The 19,640-nt window shown below is 45.9% G+C and overlaps 1 protein-coding gene across 1 annotated transcript in view; it reads left to right on the top strand.

Moving 5' to 3' along the window:
- LOC147101885 (tubulin beta-4B chain-like) overlaps positions 1 to 19,640 on the top strand; it is a 167,399-nt gene that overhangs the window by 24,396 nt on the left and 123,363 nt on the right. Inside the window, exons 2-3 of the mRNA XM_085965904.1 lie at positions 14,557 to 14,665; positions 14,760 to 14,870. Of these exons, the coding sequence (XP_085822030.1) occupies positions 14,557 to 14,665; positions 14,760 to 14,870 (220 nt within the window). The remainder of the gene's footprint in view (positions 1 to 14,556; positions 14,666 to 14,759; positions 14,871 to 19,640) is intronic.

Here is a 19,640-nt window from a genome sequence, read left to right as displayed (position 1 = left end):
GATTTTCCTTTATTTTGCTCGCCAGTGTTATTTCATGGCCCCTCCTTGATCTCCTAATTTCTTTTTTAAGTATCCCCCTGCACTTTTTGTACTCCTCTAGGGCTTCCCCCGTCTTTAGCCTTTTGTATCTACCAAAAGCCCTCCTTTTTTTCCTAATCCATTCTCGTATATCCCCTGACATCCACGGTTCCCTGTGGTTTTTGGAACCACTCTTGACCTTTACGGGAACATGTTGCCATTGTATGATCTCAATCTCTCTTCTGAAAGCCTCCCATTGCTCCGATGCGGATTTTCCTACAAGTAGCTGATCCCAGTCCATTTTGGCCAGATCCTGCCTTATCCTATTAAAATCGGCCTTCCCCCAATTTAGAACCTTTATTTCCGGCCTGTCCTTTTCCGTGACCACCTTAAATCCCACCATATTATGGTCACTATCACCAAAGTGCTCACCTACTAGCACTTTTTCCACTTGGCCGGCCACATTCCCTAGAATTAGGTCCAGTACCGCCCCCTCTCTTGTAGGACTTTCTACATGCTGGCTCAAAAAGCTCTCCTGGATGCACTTTAAGAATTGTACACCCTCTGAGCCTTTCACACTCTGACTATCCCAGTTAATAATGGGGAAGTTGAAATCCCCCATTATTATTACCCTATTATTTGCACATTTCTCTGAGATTTGCCTAACAGCAAATCAGGTAACTAAGTTGAGTGAAGCAATTAAGGGGGCGGGCCTGAGGGGTCAACTACCTGTTCCCCTTTATTACCAATTGGTATTGGAGATTTCCGTATCAAACAGTGGTTGCCATGTAAAGAAGGGAGGTATTTTTAGTGACTGGACTCTCCATGTCCTTCAGCCCTGATTCAAAGGAACCGTTTTGCCACAAACTGTCTTTTAGTTAATGGATATCTCCAAGGTCCCCTTAGAGTTAGAATAAGGAGCATCTACCCTGTTACTCACATAGAAGCACAGAATCAAAGAATGGTTACAGGACAGAAGGAGGCCATTCAGCCCGTCGAGCCCGTGCCGGCTCTCTGCAAGAGCACTTCAGCTTGTCCCACTCCCCCGCCCTTTTCCCGTAGCCCTGCAAATTTTTTTCCTTCAGGTACTTATCCAATTCCCTTTTGAAAGCCACGATTGAATCTGCCTCCACCACCCTTTCAGGCAGTGCATTCCAGATCCTAACCACTCGCTGTGTAAATGTCGCCTATGGTTCTTCTGCCAATCACCTTAAATCTGTGTCCTCTGGTTCTCAACCCTTCTGCCAATAGGAACAGTTTCCCTCTATCTACTCTGTCTAGACCCCCTCATGATTTTGAACACCTCTATCAAATCTCCTCTCCACCTTCTCTGCTCTAAGGAGAACAACCCCAGCTTCTCCAGTCTATCCTCGTAACTGAAGTCCCTCAACCCTGGAACCATTCTTGTAAATCTTTTCTGCACTCTCGCTAAGGCCTTCACATCCTTCCTAAAGTGCGGTGCCCAGAACTCAACACAATACTCCAGTTGAGGCCGAACCAGTGTTTTATAAAGGTTCATCACAACTTCCTTATGCTTCACGTGCTTACACTCAATTGGTATATGGAGCATGCCGGAATGTAGGAAGTGACTTCCCTTGATGGCCACTCTTCATTCTTCATACCAATATCTCATTCAATCAGTACCTCCGTTATCTTTTGAGAATGTATACTGTACAGGATTTTTAATTGTTAATGCTACTTCTGTGTTTCCTGTCCCTTCTGTAACATAAGTGGTCAACCCAGAAGAATATTCAATTCAATTCAATTTTATTTGCCATATGTACTAGTACAATGGAATGCTTACTCCCCGTAGGGACACGTCAGCTATTCTTACAGCGCCGTGTTCAGAAAGTCAATTCTTTGGTATCCAGTGGCAGTGGGAACACGATGTCCCTCAGCCGCCGCGGCCTCCTCCTCTTGCCGGCTCGGCTCCACGTGTGGTGGCCTGCTTCTCCCGCTCACACTCTGGCCACCATTCCCGGCTCCCCTCCTCCCAGTCGGACTGCGAGTTGCCGTGGCTGCTGCTCGATGCGCTGCGCTGCCTCCGGCCGACTCGCCGAACACATCCTCCGGTCGCCGCGGCCTCCACCTCGCCGGCTCCACGGTCCGATGGCCCGGGGCCTGCTTCTCCCGCTTCCGGTCCGGCCTCTAGCTGCCATGCTTGGCTCCCCTCCTTCCAGTTGGAATGCCTTCCCGCTGAGGAGCAGCCGGCTGACGTGCTCTAGCGGGTCGACTGCCTCAGAGAAAATATGTTGGTTGTTTCTCTCGCCATTACCTCATTGTCAAGTTGGGCCTCTACCTGTAGTATGTGAAGGATACTTGCATTGAAAGAATGAGAACTATACAAAGTACTGTAAATAATCTGACTACCCCAGACTTGCCATTAAAAGTCTATGTTACAAAATTTGGGTGATAGATATTCTGTCGTCACCAGTCACGCCTACAAGCAGACTGTGTCCCCTATGATCCTGAGTCCAACTTTATGCTCCATATCTAGTTAGACAATAGTATGATATAGGAATGTTAACATACCACCTTAGTTGCATGTATTGCATACTGTGATCTTGCAAGTGCTACCACATGTGTGTTATCTTTACAGAAAGTGAACTAAGTGGAGAGCTGTGTGCACAGAGCTGGGAGTATCTGATGAACAGAGTAGCTTGCTAAACCGTGACAACGGGAATTTGAGAGTGGGAATTAGGTGCAGGGGGAAGGTGGTGCTGAGTGCTTTAAACTAGGGGGCAACAGTAAATAATCGCACTGGGGGAAATAGAAAAAGTGACGTCATAATCCGTGCACAGAGAGGAGCGTCAGAAACCGAGGAAGTGAAGATAATTATCTAGATATCCCTTTGTGGGTTCAGTAACTTTAGTGGTTAGTGTTAAGCCTGAGTTAGTAAGGATTTAATATTAGTGTAAGTCAAAGGAAAACGAGTTAAGTGATTAAATTCTAACTGCATTTAAAGACACTAATAACTGACAAATAGCTAAGTAATTAATCACAGTAACTAAGTGCTAATTTATTTAACATCAAGCTAAATTGATCCATTTAATAAATCTAGACCTCAAGTGACCAATTAGTTCAAGAAATAAACTACAGATAATTATTTAGTTAATGGCAGTGTGTTGGGATTGTAGCACGTGGGAGTTTGTGGACAACGAGACTGTCCCAAACTGCCACATCTGCAAGAAATGTCTCTTCCTCAAGACATTCCGGCTCAGCGTTGTTGAGCTGGTGTCGGAGCGAGAGACAGTCCGACACATAAGGGAGGAGGAGGAATTACTGGGTAATTTACTCCAGCGAACGGTCACACACCAGGGGAAAGCCCAGGTGCAGGAAGGGGAGCTGTGACTGTCAGTCAGCTGGGTAAGGAGAACATAGGCGAGGTAGTGAAGGAGGTCCAGCAGACACTGTTCCTGTCCAACAGGTACAAAGTACTCGCTACCTGTGAGGGTAAGGAGAAAGACTATGGGCAGGACAGCCAGAATGCTGACCAAGGCACCATGGCACATTCAGAAGGCCTTCGATAAGGTACCACATGGTAGGCTCATGGCAAAGGTTGGGGCATGTGGAGTCAGGAGACAAATAGCTGGATGGATAGCAAATTGGCTAAAATAATAGAAAGCAGAGTTATTCAGATTGGGGGAAGGTAGAAGGTGGTGTTCCACAAGGATCAGTGGTGCGACCATTTACATTAATGATTTGGACTTCGGAACAAGTAACTCAAAATCAAAATTTACAGATGATACCAAACTGGGGGGTATAGGTAACACTGAGGAAGAATACAACATAATACAAGAAGACATTAGAAAACCTGCAGACTGGGCAGTTAAGTGACAAATAAACTTTAACATAGATAAATGTGAGGTGATGCACTTTGAAAGATAGAAACATCACCTACACTGTAGAAAATAAAAAAACTGAAAGGGATAGAAGAGCAAAGGATCTAGGGATACAAGTGAACAAATCATTAAAAGCAGCATCGCAGGTCAGAAAGGCAGCGAAAAATTCTAACAACGGACTGGGATTTATTTCCAGGGGCCTAGAATTCAAAAGTAATGAAGTTATGTGAAACTTGTATAGGACCCTGGTCAGGCCACACTTGCACAGTTCTGGTCTCCATCCTATACAAAGGACATTCAAGCACTGGAGAACGTGCAAAAAAGATTTACAAGGATGGTTCTAGAACTGAGAAATTACAGCCATCAAGAAAGATTGAACAGGTTGGGGCTTTTTTCTTTAGAAAAGAGAAGGCTTAGATGTGACCTGATAGAGGTCTTTAAAATTATGAATGGATTGAACAGGGTAGATGTGGAGAGAATGTTTCCACTTGTGGGAGAATCCAACACTTGGGGCCATAAATACAAGATAGTTACAGTACTAATAAACCCATTAGGGAAATAAGAAATTTCTTTACTCGGAGTGGAACTCTCTACCACAGGGAGTGGATGAGGCAAATAGCGTAGATGATTTCAAAAGGAAACTAGTCGAGTACATGAGAGGAAAGGGAATAGAAAGATATGCTGAAAGGCTAAGGTGCGGTAGATGGGATGGGAGGAGACTTGTCTGTGCTGGTGTTTATGCTCCACACTAGTTGCTCCGAATGGCCGGTTTCTATGCTGTATATTCTAGGCAATTCTATGTAAAGAGCACACCAATGAAACGGGTAATAACTAGACCAACAAAGTGAGTGCTGCACTGTCGGAGGTGCCGCCTTTCGAGTGAGATGTTAAACCGAGGCCCCGTCTGCTCTCTCAGGTGGATGTGAAAGATCCCACGGCACTATTTTGAAGAAAAGCAGGGGAGTTCTGACTGATATTTATCCCTCAATCAACATAACAAAAACAGACTATCTGGCTATTATCACATTGCTGTTTGTTGTGAGATCTTGCTGTGTGCAAATTGGCTGCCGTGTTTCCTACATTACAACAGTGACTACACTTCAAAAGTCCGTCATTGGCTGTAAAGCACTTTGGGATGTGTGGTGGTGGTGAAAGGCGCTATAGAAAAGCAAGTCTTTCTTTTTGGACCAGTCCTTTGAGCTTATTTGTCTGTTTTCCACCCTTCCCCTTGGGGAAAGCTTTATTTTCAGGTGAACTGCTCCTACCCTCTAACTTCATGGCAAGCTAACCAATCTTGAGCAGTTCTGGGCACCACACCTTAGGAAGAATATATTGGCCTTGGAGGAACTGCAGTGTAGGTTTACCAGAATGGTACCTGGACTTCAAGGTTTAAGTTACGAGGAGAGATTACACAAATTAGGGTTGTAATCCTTAGAATTTAGAAGGTTAAGCAGTGATCTGATCGAAGTTTTCAAGATATTAAGGGGAACAGATAGAGTAGATAGAGAGAAACTATTTCTGCTGGTTGGAGATTCTATGACTGGGGACAGAGTCTAAAAATTAGAGCCAGACCTTTCAGGAGTGAAATTAGAAACACTTCTACACACAAAGGGTGGTAGAAGTTTGGAACTCTCTTCCACAAACGGTAATTGATGCTAGATCAATTGTTCATTTTAAATCGGAGCTTGATAGCTTATTGTTAACCAGAGATATTAAGGGATATGGACTAAAAGCGGGTACGTGGAGTTAGGTCGCAGATCAGCCACGATCTCATTGAATGGCGGAGCAGGCTCGAGGGGCTGTGTGGTGTATGTAACCTGTTCCACCTTAAGAGAACTACCTTAAGAGATGTACTACTTTCTCTTGGCTGCTGTATACTGTAATACCGGTGGTGACCACACCAGTATATAAACGTGTAGTGATTTGCTGGGCAGTTCAGCCCTGACCTCCGAATAGTAAAGACCTGTTAAAGTTATTCTTGTTGTCTGTGTCCAGTGATTTATAATAAGCATAACTGGGACACACAGACTCAACAGTGGCGACGTGTCCGATCTTACCCTGCGGCAGTTTTACATCCAAGGCAGCTTCGTCCTCAGAACGGGCGTCGAGAAGAGGCATCCGCCCTCATCATCCTGCTGAGCACCACATCGCACGGCTGGCATCGAGAACCCGGAAAAAAAAAAAAAGAGAAATTCTGACCACGAAGCCCTCCATCAGCGACAGGCAGTGATCATCCCTTCTACCACGGTGGTGGGTAAGCCGATCAGCGACACGAGCAGAAAGTCGGCCGCGTTGGCTGTGGAGTAGGGGAGGGAAAACGGAGGAAAAAGGGCGGAGAACTCGACCGCGGCCGGTGAAAAGGGCCGGGCTGCAATCGGGGCCGAGGGGCGCAGCGACTGGGGCAGCGTTAAGGCCACGAGAACCGCGGAGAGCTCAACCGCAGCCGGTGTAAAGGACCGGCCTGCAAGCGGGGCTGAGAGGCGCAATAGCAGGGGAAGCGTGAATGCCCACGGGAACCGTGGGGGAGCAAAAAGCAGCGTCGGGGAATTGAGAACCGCTGGGGAGGCGAGAACGGCAGCAGCACGGCAATCGCCATTGCAGCCAGCGGGGGAAGAAGGCAAACGCGGGAAGCCGCCATTGTAGTCGGCGGGGGAAGAAGACGAGCGCGGGAAAAACCGCCAAGCGCGGGAAGCCGCCATTTTAGTAGGCGGGGGAAGAAGACAAGCGCGGGAAGCTGCCATTTTGGGAAAAAGAAAATTTAAAGAAACTTGCAAGGATGCCTAAACATGGTAACATCAATGCTTTTGATAGCGATGTCGAAGATTGGGCCACGTATGTAGAACGCATGGAAGTTTATTGTAAAGCAAATGAGGTACCAGATGATAAGAAAGCACTAACCTTATTAAACTCAATGGGTGCGAAGACGTACGGGCTATTGAAGCACCTTGTATCACCAGATAAACCGGCGGATCAGACTTTCGCGAATATTGTTACTGTCTTGAAAAATCATTTAAACCCCACGCCGCTGCTGATAGCGGAACGATTTAAATTTTACAGAAGAACGCAGCTGAAAGAAGAAAGCAACGCTGAATTCTTAATTGAACTGCGTAAGCTATCAAAGTACTGTCAGTTTGGAACAGGACTAGCAGATGCGCTGAGAGATAAATTTGTGTGTGGATTGTTAAAAGAAGGAACACAAAAGCGACTGCTAGAGGAGAATGATCTTACGCTTGATAAAGCTGTCACTATTGCAGCATTGCACGAAGCCGCAGCGAGAGGCACTGCGGAAATGCAGCTAAGGTCATCGGAACTCAGCACCAATCAAATGGCCTTGGGTGCAGTAAAGTGTTATCGTTGTGGAAAGACAACGCACGATCAGAACCAGTGCTGGTTCAAAAATCAGGAATGCAGAAAATGTGGCAGGCTTGGTCACATAGCTAAAGTATGCCGGTCAGGAAAGAAGACCAGCAACAAAAAGTCACCGCAGGAAAAGTGCAGAAAGGTACACAAGGTGACGGAGAACAGTTCGGATGAACAGAAGTCAGATTCAGACTCCAGCAGTAAGGAACTGGGTTGTCTAAGAGTACACAATGTGGGTAATGAAGCAGACCTCCAAACTATCTGGGTCACACTTCAGATAGCAGGAGTCCAAGTGAAGATGGAATTGGACACTGGATCGGCATTGACGGTCATGAATAAGCAAGATTACAAAAGGTTATTCCCACATATTCCCCTACGGGATACGGAGATTGTATTGAAAACATACACGGGGCAAAGAGTATACCCCATCGGAAAGATAAAGGTAAAGGTGGTCCACAAGGGCAAAGAAAGCCGAGGAATGGACTTGTATGTGCTACCTGAGGGAGGTCCACCACTACTGGGACGGGAGTGGATCAGGAGAATAAATATGGACTGGCATTCCTTAAAAGCACTAACGGTAGATTCCGGTAAAAAAGATGTCAAACCTAAACGTTTGTCCAGAATATTGGACGATGCTAAAGAGGTGTTCCAACAGGGACTGGGAACACGGAGAGGAATTACGGCAAACATCAAGGTTGAAGAACATGCAAACCCGAAATTTTTCAAAGCCAGACCGGTACCTTATGCGATATGACCTGCTGTGGAAGCTGAGCTGGAAGGGCTAGAACGTTCAGGAGTACTGTCCAAGGTGGACTGGAGTTCATCGAGCAACAAGCCGGGGGAACCGGGGAAGGTTCGCATCTGTGGAGATTTCAAGATCACTGTTAATCCGGTGCTTCACGGTGCAGTATCCGCTTCCGCGGATTGAGGATATCTTCGCTTCGTTGTCTGGCGGGAAACACTTCACCAAGATAGACCTGGCGCAGGCGTACTTACAGATGGAAGTTGAGGAAGAGTCACGCCAGTATCTCACGATCAACACGCATAGAGGCTTGTATCGGTATAATAGACTGGTTTTTGGAGTGGCATCGGCTCCAGCAATTTGGCAGAGGGCCATGGAGCAGGTATTACAGGGAATTCCAGGCACACAATGTTACCTGGACGATATTCTGATTACAGGAGATGATGATGAGGAACACCTTGCAAATTTGGAACTGGTGCTCACCAGATTGAAAGAATATGGACTTCGAGTTAATCGCCAGAAATGTGAGTTCTTTCAGAAGCGGATCTCTTACTGTGGTCATGTCATTGACCAGGAGGGGCTTCATAAGTCTCCTGACAAGATCGAAGCTGTTGTGAAGGCTCCCGCTCCGGATAATGTATCCCAGTTGAGGTCGTTCCTAGGTGCTGCACCCGCTGAACGCTCTTTTGCAGAAGGGAGTACCATGGAAGTGGAGCGAGGACTGTAAGAGGGCCTTTCGCAAAAGCAAGGCATTGATCACCTCAGGAAGTGTTGGCTCACTTCAACCCAACGCTGCCTATTCGTTTGGTTTGTGATGCTTCTCCATATGGTATTGGGGCAGTACTCTCACACAAGTTGCCAAATGGCTTGGCGAGGCCAGTCGCGTTCGCATCCAGATCATTGACCTCCGCTGAGCGCAACTATGCTCAGATAGATAGGGAGGCTCTCAGCCTTGTGTGGGGAGTAAAGAAGTTTAGTCATTACCTGCAGGGCCAAAGGTTTACGCTACTGACAGACCACCAGCCGTTGGTATCCATTTTTAACCCTAAGAAGGGTGTTTCGGTGATGACAGCACAGAGGCTCCAGAGATGGTCCCTTTTCCTAGGGGCACATCAATATCAGATTGAATTCAAAGGTACAAAGCAGCATGGTAATGCTGATGGGCTGTCGCGCCTGCCACTACCTACAGCGGAGGAGGCACCGACGGTTGACCCTGTTGAGTTATTTCACTCGACCATCATCGAATGTTTACCAGTCACCAATGCAAGTATTGAAAGAGAAACCAGGAACGACCCGACACTGTCCCGGGTCTACGAATTGACAGTGAAGGGATGGCCAGCACATGGTGATCCACTGTTACCGGCATTCTCGGCAAGACGAGAACAGCTGTCCGTCTGTCAAGGAACATTGATGTATGGAACAAGGGTGATTATTCCTCCTAAGTTAAGAGAGAGAGTTCTAAAGGAACTGCATGAAGGTCATCTGGGGGGAGTCAAGATGAAAAGCCTTGCTAGGGCTTATGTGTGGTGGCCGGGTATCGACCAACAGATAGAGGATCTGACGAAAAGCTGCTCAGGGTGCCAAAAAGTTCAAAATGCACCTCCGATTGCACCGTTGCATCCATGGGAATGGCCTTCAACCCCATGGCAACGTGTACATATTGACTTTGCTGGTCCATTCATGGACTCCATGTTTTTAATTGCGGTGGACGCACATTCTAAATGGCCAGAAGTGATTAAGATGACTACCACTACCTCGGAAAAGACGATCGCGGTGCTAAGAACGATATTTGCAAGAAATGGATTGCCAGAACAAATATGTTCAGACAACGGACCGCAGTTCGTGTCAGAAGAATTGCAGAAATTCATGAAGAAGAATGGGGTGAAACATTATACCTCTGCCCCATATCATCCGGCTACAAACGGGTTGGCCGAGAGATTTGTACAAACATTCAAAAAAGCAATAAAGGCCATGAGCGAAGATCAGATTCCACTACAACACAAGGTGGACAATTTCCTACTGGCATATCGAAACGCCACTCATGCAGTGACAAACCAAAGTCCTGCCATGATGTTCTATAACAGGAGGTTGCGGTCCAGGTTGGACTTGTTAAAACCAAATGTGCGGAGGGAAGTCGAAAACAAACAGTTCCAGCATATAAATAACAAGACCACTCGGAGTTTCGAAATAGGACAACCAGTGTTAGCCCGGGACTATAAAAATGAGAAATGGCAATCTGGAACAATTCGGGCCAGACAAGGACCCCTGATGTACACGGTAGATATTGGTGAAAATGTAATACGACGTCATGCTGACCAACTGGTAGAATCGAGAACAAGGGTCGAACCCATGGTTACGGCAGAGACAACCGTGGAAGAAGTTAGTGAACCTGAAGCATCTACCTCAGAAGTGAATGTACCTGATGATGATGTCCAATCCATAAGAGATCAACTAGATGAGTCACCCCAGCAACGAGAATCAGAGACCCCTGAATGGCGTTATCCAACTCGGATCAGGAGGCCTCCTCAGAGACTGAATCTTTGAACTGTTTTGCATGAAGTTGTGTGTTATTATGTTATGTTAAATGGGGATATACACTATTAAGCTAAAAAGGGAGGATTGTGGTGTATGTAACCTGTTCCACCTTAAGAGAACTACCTTAAGAGATGTACTACTTTCTCTTGGCTGCTGTATACTGTAATACCGGTGGTGACCACACCGGTATATAAACGTTGTGTAGTGATTTGCTGGGCAGTTCAGCCCTGACCTCCGAATAGTAAAGACCTGTTAAAGTTATTCTTGTTGTCTGTGTCCAGTGATTTATAATAAGCATAACTGGGACACACAGACTCAACAGGCTGAATGGCCGCCTCCTGTTCCTAATCCCTCCATTTAGGACTACAAGCTTTACTAAGCACCTCGGGATGTCTTGCTACGCTCAAGGCACTGTATAAATGTAAATTGTTGTTGTTTTGTATTCTTCCATCCTTCAGTAGGTGAAAAGTATCCTCACAGTGGGCATAGAAGTTGTTTTGTGTTGGCATGAGAAAACTGCTCAATTGTGTCGGAGGACATCTCTTGAGGCTCCTCAACATTGAAATGGCTAACGTCTAAACAGAAGTTATTGATGGTAGAATGTATCTTGTTTTGCTGTAGTTTGGGGGTAGGATGAAATTGTTTGGTAAGTTAGCTGCGTGAGCCAATCTTCAAAGTGCAAGATTTGAGAATATCTGCAAGGCACCCCCCTCAAACATTGTACTTTGGGCTTCACACAAGATGATTTTTGGCAGGACAATTCTGGATACGGTGTGTCATCTAGTCCCAGAAAGGCAGCCATTCTCCTCCACTTTGTCGTATAAGTGTTGTATGGAAGGTGAAAGGAAGCAGAAAATGGGAGTTCATCTTCCACCTTTGAATGGATGCATTCTATGGTGCTGTGCACTGATCCTATTCAGGGTGAGTCCTGGTGTGGAGATAATTACCAGAATATTTCTGGTTTTTAAAACACACAAATGTGTGTTTTTCTATATCTCTATAGGTATCATTCAGATTATGTTCACTTAGCAATTTTTACCTATTCATTTGTATTTTGTTAATGTTAGTATGAAGGTGATAATTGTAGAGAATGGTTACTCGCTTTTCTATAAAATTCCAAGTATTTATTCTGAGCAAGGACTGAATCTAAGGGTGAGCGTTCTCATTTATGGTGTGAGTGAACAGGCCATGAACGCAGTACCTCAACACAAAACAATTGAGGTTCTATTGCATGATTCTTCCTCATCAATGTTACTGAACTAATTCTATTGTGTAGAAGATGCTGCCATTTGAAGAACGATCATTATATCACCTTTTCAACATGATCTTTAATGGCGTACCCATATATTTTCTTCTATGTATTTTAATAAATGTTTTATGAAGAACATGTTCACATGTGTTAAACTAAGTATCACGATAAGTGGTCTGTCTACCAAAGAGTCATTTTAATTTATAAATATTCTTGGCCTTATCGGCATAACCTTGGTGCATCAGAGCACTAATGCTGGACTTTTTGGCTCAGTATAGAATTTGAGCTGTGCTTTAGTGGAAAGATGCCCAAGTGAAGACTGGGGCTTCTTACTAGGAGGGAGCGTGTTCACCAAGGCTGCCGTCAGTGATGTGAAGGTATTTTCTCCCCAAGAGTTCTCCTTGGATGAGATCAGGATCTGGTACGAAGCAGAGTCCGAGTTCTTGAGTGGATGCTTGTTTTGCGGTACCTAATACTAGAATATTGCTCACAGAAATTGTTTCTTTTTCTCTCTCAGAAATGGAGGATTGAGCCCTGATTTATACCAGTTGAATGATACATTCTGGGCTATGATTGGCCACACTGATTCTCTATGTCATGCACATAATTCACTGTTGAGGACCATTTCTAACACTGAAAACCCCAATGGGAATCAATTAGGGGCAAAACAACCTGTTAAAATAGCCATTGTAAGTAAGCATAGAGTTCTTTAAATATCTTTGGCACGATGACACTGCAGCTGCTTTCTTCAGGTTCAGCTGAATTTTACTAAAAATAAATGACTTCAGCCCAAATTTCCTCCAAGAATCTTTGTGTAAGCTAATAGCCAGAACTTGTATTGTTGTAATAAAGAAAGAACTTGCATTTATATAGCACCTTTCATGATCGCAAGACATCCCAAAGTGCTTTACAGCCAATGAAGTACTTTTATGAAGTGTAGTCACTTTTATTCTTTCATGGGATGTGGGCATCTCTGGCAAGGCCAACATTTATTGCCCATCCCTAGTTGCCCTTGAGAAGGTGGTGGTGAGCCGCTGCAGTCCGTGTGGTGAAGGTGCTCCCACAGTGCTGTTAGGGAGGGAGTTCCAGGATTTTGACCCAGCGACGATGAAGGGACAGCGATATACTTCCAAGTCAGGATGGCGTGTGACTTGGAGGGGAACTTTGAGGTGGTGGTGTTCCCATGCGTCTGCTGCCCCTGTCCTTCTAGGTGGAAGAGGTTGCGGGTTTGGGAGGTGCTGCCGAAGAAGCCTTGGTGAGTTGCTGCAGTGCATCTTGTAGATGATACACACTGCAGCCACGGTACGCCAGTGGTGGAGGGAGTGAATGTTTAAGGTGGTGGACGGGGTGCCAATCAAACGAGCTGCTTTAAGCTTCTTGATGTTGTTGGAGCTGCACTCAGCCGGGCAAGTGGAGAGTATTCCATCACACTCCTTATTTGTGCCTTGTAGATGGTGGAAAGGCTTTGGGGAGTCAGGAGGTGAGACACTCACCGCAGAATACCTAGCCTCTGACCTGCTCTTGTTGCCACAGTATTTGTGACTGCTCCAGTTAAGTTTCTGGTCAATGGTAACCCCCAGGATGTTGATGGTGGGGGATTCAGTGATGGTAATGCCGTTGAATGTCAGAGGGTGGTGGTTAGACGCTCGCTTGTTAAAGATAGTCATTGCCTGGCACTTCTGTGGCACGAATGTTAACTGCCACTTATCAGCCCAAGCCTGAACATCGTCCAGATCTTGTTGCATGCGGGCATGGACTGCTTCATTATCTGAGGAGTTGTGAATGGCGCTGAACACTGTGCAGTCATCAGCGAACATCCCCATTTCTGACGTTATGTTGGAGGGAAGGTCATTGATGAAACAGTGAAGATGGTTGGGCCTAGGACACTGCCCTGAGGAATTCCTGCAGCGATGTCCTGGGGCTATGATTGACCGCCAACCACCACAACCATCTTCCTTTTGTGCTAGGTATGACTCCAGCCAGTGGAGAGTTCCCCCCCCGGATTCTCATTGACTTCAGTTTTACTAGGGCTCCTTGATGCCAGACTCGCTCAAATGCTGCCTTGGTGTCAAGGGCAGTCACCCTCACATCTGGAATTCAGCTCCTTTGTCCATGTTTGGACCAAGGCTGTAATGAGGTCGGAAGCTGAGTGGTCTTGGCGGAACCCAAACTGGGCATCAGTGAGCAGGTTATTGGTGAGTAAGTGTCGCTTGATAGCACTGTTGATGACACCTTCCATCACTTTGCTGATGATTGTGAGTAGACTGATGGGGTGGTAATTGGCTGGATTGGATTTGTTCTGCTTTTTGTGGAGGGGACATACCTGGGCAGTTTTCCACGTTGCCGGATAGATGCCAGTGTTGTAGCTGTACTGGAACAGCTATTGTAATGTAGAGAACGTGACAGCCAATTTGCGCACAGCAAGCTCCCAAAAACAGCAATGTGAGACTGACCAGATAATCTGTTTTTCGGTGTTGGTTGAGGGATAAATATTGGTCAGGATACAGGGAGAACTCCCCTTCTCTTTGAATAATGCCATGGACGGTTTAACGTCTCACCTGAAAGATGGCAACCCTGAAAGTGCAGCACTCCCTCAATACTGCACTGGAGGATCAGCTGGGATAATGTGCTCAAGTCTCTGGAGTGGAACTTGAGCCTCCTGACTCGGACGCGAGAATGCTACCACTGAGCCAAAGCTGACTTCAGCCCAAATTTTGTCCAAGAAAATTTGTGTAAGCTAAAAATGAGCAAGGATATTTTGCTGACTTGTGCCCTACATGTGTATTGATGTGATCTTATTTCCTGTTTAGTTCTGGGAAGTCATCAGTGATGAGCATGGTGTTGACCCCACAGGAACCTACCATGGAGAGAGTGATCTCCAGCTGGAGAGGATTAACGTCTATTTCAATGAGGCCACAGGTATCACTCTTGAATCCTAACATATTTCAGATGCATAACTGCTTTCTACGGTACTGTTTGTTTATACCTTTTTTTTAAAACTACTTCTGAACAGGTGGTAAGTTTGTGCCTCGTGCTATCCTTGTGGATCTGGAACCTAGTACTATGGACTCTGTTCGTTCTGGACCCTTTGGGCATCTCTTCAGACCAGATAACTTTGTGTTCGGTAAGTGAACTTTAATGTAAATACTGGGACTGCTGGGTAGCTCCTGTGTAGTAGAGCCATGGACTTCAACCTAGATGTGTTAAAGTTCTCGAGTTGAATTCAAATACTTTTTCTCTGTGGTTGATGTCAAGTGGTTGAAGGATTGGTAAGTTGCTTCTACTTTTAAAAGATTTAAATGTACTTTTACAGCTCTGGGGTTTGGCAGAAGAGGCCTAAATCAATGAAGCACAATAATGTAGTGTCAATGTTACAGAAGTGCAAAATGGTGGATGACAAGACTCTAGAGTTTAAGGACGATCTTGCACTCCCAGCGAGGAAGCACAGGTCGGAGAATTGGGGCTACGACGTGGTAGCGAGGTCTCTGGCCTGCGTTCTCTGAGCATAGCTTCCCTGCTCGGAGGGCGAAATGGCCGAAACACCCTGTGTAGTCAACCATAACATCCATTCAACTACTGAAACAAGTCAAATCTTACTGTGAGGTGAATGTGTTTTTTTTTTACAAAATTAAATTTAATATTTGAGTAACAATTACATTTCCAGAATACAGGAAACTTTTGTTTAACCAGAGGTTAAATGTCCGGAAAGCTCTCTACCGGCAAAATTCAGGAGCTGTATCCTATAAGTTTTTTTACTTCTCGTTGCTTTTTTTTTTCCAGTCAGGCTCTGCAAGGTCTAGCTGAAGCTGTTGCTTAGCTACAGAGACGCTTTTAAGCTGCGGCCGACTGTTTTGAAGCTGTAACAGGGTTTGTTGATTCACATGGAGCTCAAAAGCTCCGTATGTTTTAACATTAGCGCTGGTTTCTACGGCAGCTTTGATGGTACGGCACCAGCTCGGTCCCGTAGGTGCCGGATACCAGAAAGTTTCCTGTATTGCCTTTATCCCATTGAGCAGTTTATTTTTAATTCATTCTCGGGACGTGGACTTCACTGGAAAGGCCTGCATTTATCGTCTATGCCTAGTTCATAGAATCTTACAGCACAGAAGGAGGCCATTTGGTCTATTTTGCCTGTGCCGGCTCTTTGAAAGAGCTCTCCAATTAGTCCCACTCCCCTGCCCTTTTCTCATAGCCCTGCAAATTTTTCCTTTTGAAAGTTGCTAATGAATCTGCTTCCACCACCCTTTCAGGCAGTGAATTCTGTGTCCTCTAGTTACCGACCTCCCGCCAGTGGAAACATTGTCCCCTTATTTATTGTATCAAAACCCCTTATAAATCTGAACACCTCTATTAAATCTCCCCTTAACTTTCTCTGCACTAAGGAAAACAATCCCAGTTTCTAGGAAATTTCAGGGGGGGGGAATAAGGAGAAGTATTTTTACGCAGCAAGTTGTTCTGATCTGGAATGCACTGCCTGGAAGGGTGGTGAAAGCAGATTCAATAGTAACTTTCAAAAGGTAATTGGATAAATACTTGACAAGGAAACGTTTGCAGGGCTACGAATAAAGAGCAGGGGAGTGGGACTAATTGGATAGTTCTTTCAAAGAGTCGGCAAAGACACAATGGGCCGAATGGCCTCCTGTGCTTAATTCAATGATTCTTTAGTCTCTCCACATAACTGAAGTCCCTCATCCAGGTATTGTTCCAGTAAATCTTCTCTGCATCATCTCCAAGCCCTTGACACCCTTTCCCAAGTGTGGTGCCCAGAATTGGACACAATGATCTAGCTGAGGTCCAACCGGTGATTTTCTAAAGGTTCAGCATAACCTCCTTGGTTTTGTACTCTCTGCCTCTATAAAGCCAAGGCTTCCATATACTTTAACAGTTTTATCAACTTGTCCTGCGTTCTTCAAAGATTTGTGGATGTGAACCCCCAGCTCTCTCTTGCTGCACCCCCTTTAAACTTGTACCATTTATTTTGCATTGTCTCTCCTTGTTCATCCTCCCAAAATACATCGCACTTCTCTGCATTAAATTGCATCTGCCACGTGTCTCCCTATTTCACCAGTCTTTCTATGACCTCCTGAAGTATGCTCCTATCCTCCTCACTGTTTACTACATTTCCAAGTTGCCCTTGAGAAGATGATGGTGAGCCGCCGCCTTGAACCGTTGCAGTCCGTGTGGTGAAGGTGCTCCCACAGTGCTGTTAGGGAGGGAGTTCCAGGATTTTGACCCAGCGACAGTGAAGGAACGGTGATCTATGTCCAAGTCAGGATGGTGTGTGACTTGGAGGTGATGGTGTTCCCATGCACCTCCTGCCCTTATCCTTATAGTTGATAGAGGTCGCGGGATTGGGAGGTGCTGCCGAAGAAGTGTTGCTAACTTGCATCAGTGCATCGTGTAGATAGTACACACCAGTCACGGTAGAGAGAGTTGATGTTTGAGGTGGTGATGGGGTGCCAATCAAGCAGACTGCTTTGTTCTGGATGGTGTTGAGCTGCTTGAGTGTTGTAGCCGCACTCATCCTGACAAGTGGAGAGTATTCCATCACACTCCTGACTTGTGCCTTGTAGGTGGTGGAGAGGCTTTGGGGAATCGGGTGATGAGCCACTCACTGCAGAATATCCAGCCTCTGACCAGCTCCAGTAGCCACGGTATTTATGTGGCTGGTCCAGTTGAGTTCTGGTCAATGGTAACCTCCAGTATTTTAATGGTGGGGGAACTCGGCGATGGTAATGCCATTGAATGTCAAGGGGAGGTGGTTAGGCTCTCTTTCGTTGATGTTCATTGCCTGCCACTTGTGTGGCACAAATGTTACTTGCCATTTATCTGACCAAGCCTGGATGTTGTTCAGGTGTTGCTGCATGCAGGCATGGATTGCTTCATTATCTGAAGAATTGCAAATGGAGCTGGACACTATAATCATCATCGAACAGCCCCACTTCTGACCTTAAGATGGAGGGAATGTTATTGATGAAGCAGCTGAAGATGGTGCCTAGGGTGCTGCCCTGAGGAACTCCTGCAGCAATGTCCTGGGGTTGAGACGATTGGCCTCCAATAACCACAACCATCTTTCTTTGTGCCAGGTATGACTCCAGCCACTGGAAGGCTTTCCTGCTGTTTATGCCCTGTATGTTCAGATGGTCTCCCCTCTTCCTAATTCTGCTGTATATGAGGTCTCTTTCTGTGATGTACTTTAGTTAGTTGCTTCCTGTTTTCACACTAGAAAAAGATTGCAAATCTCCATGTACTTTATATAAAAAAAAAAAAAAAAGTTTTAATGGCGTCTCTTCATATAGTTTGCGTCCGGTAGAGAGGAGAAACCAAGATCACTCGTTCATTTGCTGTTTGTGGAACCTTGCTGTACGCAAATTGTCTGCTGCATTTATCCACAACAATAGTGATCGCACTTCAAAAGTAATTGATTGATTGTTTGTAAAACACTCTGGGACATTGAGGGCTTGATTGCTATATAAATGCAAGTTCTTTTTACCCTTAGTTTTTCTTTATTTTAGTGATGTACAGGACGTGGTGTTGGAAAGAAAAGATTGTTTGAACAGATCACTGAGTTTGTGTGTAAACTGGTTCAGCTTGAGAGCAGCCAGGAAGGAAGATAGTCTGATAATCAGAGTTGATCCTGGGGGCGAGAGAAGTGATGGAGAGTTAGAGATGGACGTCATCCGCATTCAGATGATGACAGATAGGGTAGGTAGAGAGAAACTATTTCTGCTAGTTGGGGATTCTAGGACTGGGGGCATAGTCTAAAAATTAGAGCCAGACCTTTTCAGGAGTGAAATTAGGAAACACTTCTACACACAAAGTAATGTCCCTAGTGTATTTAATCTTTAATTTAAAGGGAGTAAATTAAGGGTAGGACATGGCGGGGCAGCTCGGCAGCATGGAGTGCTCCTCCTGTACTATGTGGGAAGTCGGGGACACTTTAGGTGTCCACGGCGAACACATGTGCAGGAAGTGTCTCCAGCTGCAGCTACTTGAAATCCGCGTTTCGGAGCTGGAGCTGCGGCTGGAGTCACTGTGGAGCATCCGCGAAGCTGAGATCTTCGTGGATAGCACGTTTAACGAGGTGGTCACACCGCAGGTAGAGTGCACAGGCAGACAGGAAATGGGTGACCGCCAGACAGAGTAAAAGAACTAGGCAGGTAGTGCAGGAGTCCCCTGGGTCCATCTCCCTCTCCAACAGATTTTCTGTTTTGGATACTGATGGGGGAGATGATTTCTCAGGAGAATGCAGCAAGAGCCAAGTCCATGGCACTAAGAGTGGCTCAGCTGCACAGGAGGGGAGGAAAGAGTGGGAGAGTAATAGTGATGGGGGATTCTATCGTAAGGGGAACAAATAGACGTTTCTGTGGCCGCAGACGTGACTGGTGCCAGGGTCAAGGATGTCACTGAACGGCTGCAAGGCATTCTGAAGCGGGAGGGCGAACAGTCAGAGGTCGTGGTTCACATTGGTGCCAATGACCTGGATAGAAAGAGGGATGAGGCCCTGCAACAAGAATTTAGGGAGCTAGGTAGCAGATTAAAAAGCAGGACCTCAAAGGTTGCAATCTCTGGATTACTCCCAGTGCCACGTGCTAGTGAATATAGGGATAGGAGGATAGAGCAGATGAATGCGTGGCTAGAGTTAGTGCAGGAGGGAGGGCTTTAGTTTCCTGGATCACTGGGTCTGCTTCTGCGGAAGGTGGGCTCTGTACAAGTCGGACGGGTTGCACCTGAACTGGAATGGGACCAACATCCTTGTGGGGAGGTTTGCTAGTACTATTGGAAGGCAGAGCAAATATGTAATGGCACAAGGGGGTATGGCAAGGCTGGATGGCATTTATTTTAATGCAAGGAGTCTTGCGAGTAAGGCAGATGAATTGAAGGTGTTGATGAA

Source organism: Somniosus microcephalus, chromosome 23 (assembly GCF_052327205.1).
Source record: "Somniosus microcephalus isolate GS21.2 chromosome 23, FLI_Smic_1.0, whole genome shotgun sequence".
NCBI classification, from domain to species: domain Eukaryota; kingdom Metazoa; phylum Chordata; class Chondrichthyes; order Squaliformes; family Somniosidae; genus Somniosus; species Somniosus microcephalus.
Note: the sequence above shows the minus strand (reverse complement) of the source record. Positions and strands in the feature narration are given on the sequence as shown.